Consider the following 6,387-nt stretch of genomic DNA (forward strand, 5'->3'; position numbering starts at 1 on the left):
CTGGTGAATTTACATCCCAAGCGCTTAATGATTATTGTATGTCCATGGAGGTAAGTTTAGAACATCCCGTGGCACATGTACATACACAGAATGGATTAGCTGAATCCTTCATTAAACGAATTCAATTAATAGCTCGACCATTACTCATGAGGTCGAAGCTTCCTGTGTCGGCTTGGAGACACGCATTATTATATGCAGCAGAGCTTATACACATCATGCCATCTAGTGAGCATAAATATTCGCCATCCCAATTAGTAACGGGTCATGAGCCAGACATATCCCATCTAAAAACATTCGGGTGTGCCGTTTATGTACCGATTGATCCACCACAGAGAACAAAGATGGGACCTCAAAGGAGGATGGGAATATATGTTGGATATGATTCTCCCACCATTATTAAGTATCTAGAGCCAACTACAGGGGATTTATTTAAGGATAGATACACGGATTGTCAGTTTGATGAATCCGACTTTCCTAAATTAGGTGGAGAGACAAACAAGCTGGTTAAAGAAATATCATGGAATCAAACATCCTTAAATTGGCAAGATCCTCGGACTCTAGCATGTGAGGCATAGGTCCAAAAGATTATACATTTACAAAAGCTAGCTAATCAATTGCCAGATTCCTTTGCTGACCCAAAGAGAGTTATGAAATCGTACATACCAGCTTGTAATGCACCAGTACGTATTGATGTTCACAAGGAACACAATAATTAGTTGCTACAGAGTCTAAGGCACATTTGAAACGTGGTAGACCAATAGGTTCCAAAGATAAGAATCCTCAGAAATCTAAGAAAGGTGCAAATCAAACCGAGATTAATGAAACCATAGACATGGCCGCGACAAATCCTAAGGTACCGAATGAGGTTTGGGACGCTGAACCTCAAGGTCCTGAAGGTATTGATAATAATGAGATCTTAATAAATTATATCATGTCTGGAATTCAATGGAACCGGAAAGATGTCGACATCGATGAAATATTTGCATATAAGGTAGCACTTGAAATAAATGAGGATCATGAACCCACGTCTAGATTAGAGTGCACTCAAGGAAGAGATTGGTTAAAATGGAAAGAAGCCATTAATGTGGAGTTGAATTCATTAAAGAAAATGAATGTGTTTGGTCCGATCTTAAGGACACCATTCGATATAAAGCCAGTGGGACACAAATGGGTCTTTGTAAGGAAGAGAATTGAGAATAATGAAATCGTGAGATATAAGGCACGACTTGTAGCACAAGGATTCTCTCAAAGACCAGGAATAGATTATGAGGAGACATACTCCCTGTGATGGATGCAACGACTTTTAGATTTTTAATAAGTCTGGCTATAAGAGAAAATCACACCATTTTTTGATATACTTAGAAAATCCACTGTAGCATGAACCATTTAAAAGATGATGATAAAAGTCAATTATAATGTTTGTTAAGTAATTACTTTCAATACCTTGTTTTGTAGTGTTTCTGTCAATGTGGGAGAAGCAGTGTGAGGACAATTTGAAAAGGAAACTTTTAAGTATTTCCAACAACGTTTTAAGGAAAAATGGTCTGTAGAAGAGATTTTGCTTACAGATTGATTGATGCAGATGCAGTCACAGGAAAATCAGAGATCACACCATCCACAGAGAAATCACCATTGTCCACAAAAGATTGATACTCCGACACTGGATCGTAACTATAGTTATAAGCGAGATCATTATCATTTGCGAAACCTGACACATATACTTCTAATCCTGCTTTGTGAGCATCTTGAACTAATGATGTAGGAGGAAGCAAGTACTGCTTGTCATCGAGTGGAAATATGTAACTTGGGAACAAGAATCTTTGAAGCAAACGTCTTGACAAAACCTAAGTTACTCAAGATAGAACCGTAGGTTCAGTTTATTGTCGGCTCGAAATCTTCTTTCCCAAGAAACTGTAACACAAAACTCGGTCCATTCCACTTGAAATGGCCAGTAATTTTCTTAAAGAAATTCACTTCAGGAGAAGAGATGAAGTCAATGGAAACAGTTCTTGAAAATGATACTAGAAAACTGCTCATGCTTAAATTGTGTTGCTCATAGAATGCATTGTGCTGAACATGCAACCAAAAACCTCCTTGTGGCTTAATTTGCTCGGTTACATTTTGAATCGTGAGAATCGTATATCCATTTCCATCGAATCTATCTGTTGCGAGAATATTCCTCAAATCACTAAGGTAATAAGAAAAAACCATTTGTGAGAAGTTACAAGAAAAAAAATACAAAAATTAATTGTTTGTTGTAACACTTAAAAAAAGCACTTACTGAATGACAAACACTTACAAGAAACATTCTGGACATCTCTCAAGGAGAAATCAATGGTGAACCAGCCCTGAGTAGTGACTCCATTCACACGGTAAGATTTTTGACCATTAAGGTAAACATATTGAATAGTTGAAGCATTGCCTATATTTAAATCAGGGAAGCAAATCCCAATTGCAGCTTTGGTTAGCTGAACTTCACACCATAGAACAACATCAGCTACACTTGTTTGCTTTGCGAGTTTGTATGCATCCAGACTCGAATCTGGAAACATTCCAGAAAACCTACCACGAGCAATCACACGTGGAGCATCACCTGGTTAAAAAAAAAAAAAGTAATCATACTTTACCTTACCACAAAAAGTTAAAACTGGACTTCGATCGATACTTATAGCAAGCGCCCTTTAATGAACAAAAAAAGTACAAATTTTGCATTACTATTTGTTTCCTGAAAATTTCAATGAAGAAATTAAAGTGAAGTACCCATCTATGATTATCCCACATTCGTTACCATACATTATAAAAGAGATCACCGACTCTGAGTACTAATTTCTTCGAAGCCAAGCAAACGCATATAGAAAAGAAAAAGAAAAAGAAAAAAAAAAAAAAAAAAAAAAAAAAGAGAATGAGAGCGCTCTCACCACTTAGTGTCTGCCAAAGACTTGTAGATCTCTGAGCATCGATTTGAGCAGCGAACAGCAGAATCAGAACAATACCACAACATAAACGCCATGAAGCTTGTAACCCTATAATTTTTTTATTGCCTTGAGAGGATGAACTCATTATGTAACTTCACCAGCTACTTTCTTCTCAGAGCAAGATACGAGAAAAAAATAAAAATCTAAAACTGGTTAATACCACAGTAGAAGGGATATCAATTTTAGTTCACCTGTCACGGTAAACTTTAAAACAGGTTGACTTATAAATTCTCTATGGTCGTCGATACGTATATTGATAGGTTAAAGAAGTTTCCGACAAATCTCGTGGTCGATATATTAAGAGGATGAAGACGAATAGATATTTTTTCCGACAAATCTCGTGGTCATCCCTAATCAAGATAAAATTTTCCATGTTTTGCCTCATTATTGTCTCACGACCAGACGTTTTAAATATAATATGATTAACCAATCTCCACTATTCCACCTATACTCTTGGTCTCTCTTTCTTTGATACCTCTGAACACAAATTCTCAAATCTCAACCAAAATCATGTACCACGTCCCCAATTCTTGTTTGTTTTTTTTCTTTCTCTCCTCCTTATTCTACAATCTTCCTTGTGCTTCAAGCAAAGAAGGGCTTGCGTGGTGTGAGACTACTCAGTTTCAGTGTGGGAACATTACCGCGGGTTTCCCCTTCTGGGGTGGGAACCGTCCTGAACCTTGCGGTCATGCGTCGCTGGAGCTTCGCTGCAACAGCAAAAACATCACCTCTTTAAACATCTTAAACCATGAGTACAATGTTTTCCATATAAATCAAACATCTAATAATATTCTTAGACTTGTCAGAGCTGATTTTTTAGGTTCTTTTTGCTCTGCTTCATTCAAAACCACGATCTTCTCTCCCGAAATCTCTGAGCTTCCAAACTACAAGAACCTCACCATTTTATATAACTGCAACCCTCATCTTCATTACATTTCGAATTATTCATGTCCTGGGAGAGGTGTTGTCTCAGCGTATCAAAACCCTATTTATCAAAGTTTCTGCCAAGATAATTTCACTTTGAGTGTTCCTCAGACATACTTTCCAGAAGATAAAGAACTGAATCTAACTCATCTGGAAACTGTTCTAAGAGAAGGAGTTGACGTGATGGTGAATACTGATGAGATAACGTGTGAAGAATGTTCATTCTCAAGTAAGTTTCACTAAGTATATATATTTTTTTTCACTAAGTATAGCATTAATTGTTACATTTTCTTTCTTACTTTTTTATTTGTATGAATGTTTCATAAATAAAAAAAAACTCTGTTTAATTTACAATATATGCATATGTGTTCTTTGAATTTTAAAGCATAGAGTTTTCTTAGGGATGGCTTTGTGTGATCTCAAATTGTTCTTTTTAATCAGGTTATTACGAACGCTGCAGTCCACCATTTAGCTGCGGGGATCAGGCCAGTCTCTTGTACCCTTTCTGGGTACGTGGCAGAGAAGACTGTGGCCATCCCTATTTCAAGCTTGATTGTAGCAAAGAATTCGCAGAGCTAACCATCTCCTTTGCGACGTACAGAATCTTAGAAGCCAACTATGACTCTGGTATCATAAGACTCGCAAGATTGGATTACATAAACAATCTGTGTCCCCTAGACGCAGTGAATGCGACATTCCTTGACAGTGTACTTCCATTCGCTCCTCAGACCGAGATGCTAACAATATATTACGGCTGCCAAAAACTTTCATCTCCTGATGCTTCTTACTTTGGAGAGCTTCATTGTGGAAGTGATAAAAAAGCTACAGCAAACTACTATGTGACGAGAAACCTCTCCTCTCCTTCACTATACGAAAGTAACGGCCTTCTATCTGACAACTTGAGGGAAAACTGCAAAAAAGGTGTCAGTATACCAGTGTATGCATCGGCCTTGAACACACCGCGTCTAGATAGTCTACAGAAGACTCTTCAAAAGGGTTTCCAGGTTGAGCATAATGGAAACTGTTCAAGGTGCATTGAATCTAAGGGTGCTTGTGGATACAATCAGACTTCAGAAAATTTTGTCTGCTATTGTAAGGATGGCACCTATGGAATTAATTGTGCCTCTAGAAAGGGTAGTCACGGTAAACAACTCTATTTACTAATTTTTTTTTTTCTTAACCATTTCGAGACAAGTTTGGTTATATATTTCTGAGAAATATTACTTTTCAATGGTTGTACAGGAACTTCTGTCACTATTATTCGCATTGGTAAGTCTCCTGGCCAGAGAGAATATGAATTTTTCTTAATTTCAAGATCAATAAAGAAGTTACTAACTCATACGTTATTTCCGGTTCGCAGTTTCAGGTTCAGTAGCAGGGGTTCTTTTGTTTATGGTGTTAATAACATTGTTTCTCCGTTTTCTTCGGGTGAGAGAAATAAGATTGAGACACCGGAACCTGAAGGCTCTTATCCCGCTTGAACACTATAGTTACACACAAGTGAAGAGAATCACAAAGTCGTTTGCAGAAGTGGTTGGGATAGGCGGATTTGGGATTGTTTATCGAGGAACACTTGGTGACGGTCGTATGGTTGCAGTGAAGGTCTTGAAAGATTCAAAGGGTAATGGTGAAGACTTCATCAATGAAGTTGCGAGCATGAGCAGAACTTCTCATGTCAACATTGTCTCCTTGCTTGGTTTCTGCTCTGAAGGTTCTAAAAGAGCAATTATTTATGAATTTTTGGAAAATGGGTCACTTGATAAATTCATTTCAGGCAAGAGCTTAGTGAGTTTGGACTGGACGGCGCTATATAATATTGCCCTAGGAGTTGCTCGTGGTCTAGAGTACTTGCACCATGGATGCCAGACAAGGATTGTACACTTTGACATTAAACCACAAAATGTACTCTTAGATGACGATCTCTGCCCCAAAGTTTCGGATTTCGGCCTAGCTAAGCTCTGTGAGAAAAAAGGGAGCATCTTGTCAATAGTGGACACAAGAGGTACCATAGGGTACATTGCACCGGAGATGATCTCCAGAGTTTATGGGAATGTGTCGCACAAGTCAGATGTCTATAGCTATGGAATGTTGGTTCTTGATATGATCGGTGCAAGGAACAAAGAAAAAGCTAATCAATCCTCTACTTCTAGCGCAAGTACTATGTACTTTCCTGAATGGATCTATAAGGATCTTGAGAAGGGAGACGATGGACGGCTTAATGGGAATGGATTCACCTGTGAAGATGAAGACATAGCAAAGAAGATGACATTGGTGAGTCTATGGTGTATTCAGCCTTCCCCACTAGATCGTCCACCGATGAACAAAGTTGTAGAGATGATAGAAGGAAACTTGGATGCTCTTGAAGTCCCTCCTAGGCCTGTTTTTCAAATTCCCACGGTCCCTGTACAAGACTCTTCAACATTTTCAGAGGGTATCTCTGGTTACGCAGAAAGATAATAAAAAAGCTTCCTAAATGGATTAACAACTA

At 38.1% G+C, this 6,387-nt stretch overlaps 1 protein-coding gene and 1 pseudogene across 2 annotated transcripts; one reads left to right on the forward strand and one right to left on the reverse strand.

The window, feature by feature from the left end:
* Positions 1–1,492: 1,492 nt before the first annotated feature.
* On the reverse strand, positions 1,493–3,285 carry LOC104701290 (glycerophosphodiester phosphodiesterase GDPDL1-like; annotated as a pseudogene). The gene is made up of 3 exons (XR_015562110.1): positions 2,919–3,285; positions 2,300–2,593; positions 1,493–2,188 (listed from the first exon to the last, which is right to left on the reverse strand). The product of XR_015562110.1 is annotated as a glycerophosphodiester phosphodiesterase GDPDL1-like (transcript).
* A 20-nt stretch (positions 3,286–3,305) lies between these two features.
* On the forward strand, positions 3,306–6,387 carry LOC104701289 (LEAF RUST 10 DISEASE-RESISTANCE LOCUS RECEPTOR-LIKE PROTEIN KINASE-like 2.7). Its single transcript, XM_010416940.3, has 4 exons — positions 3,306–4,128; positions 4,341–5,042; positions 5,142–5,168; positions 5,260–6,387. The coding sequence occupies exons 1-4, from the start codon at positions 3,486–3,488 to the stop codon at positions 6,354–6,356; spliced, it is 2,469 nt and encodes an 822-aa protein (XP_010415242.2). The 5' UTR covers positions 3,306–3,485; the 3' UTR covers positions 6,357–6,387.

Source organism: Camelina sativa, chromosome 7 (genome assembly GCF_030686135.1).
Source record: "Camelina sativa cultivar CO46 ecotype springtype chromosome 7, ASM3068613v1".
In the NCBI taxonomy this organism is placed as follows: domain Eukaryota; kingdom Viridiplantae; phylum Streptophyta; class Magnoliopsida; order Brassicales; family Brassicaceae; genus Camelina; species Camelina sativa.

Bases quoted from the DNA above. Each gene is read 5' to 3' on its own strand.
- LOC104701289 (XM_010416940.3), top strand. From the start codon at position 3,486: ATGTACCACGTCCCCAATTCTTGTTTGTTTTTTTTCTTTCTCTCCTCC. The intron at 4,129-4,340 runs GTAAGTTTCACT...CTTTTTAATCAG, and splicing joins TGAAGAATGTTCATTCTCAA to GTTATTACGAACGCTGCAGT. The intron at 5,043-5,141 runs GTAAACAACTCT...ATGGTTGTACAG, and splicing joins CTCTAGAAAGGGTAGTCACG to GAACTTCTGTCACTATTATT.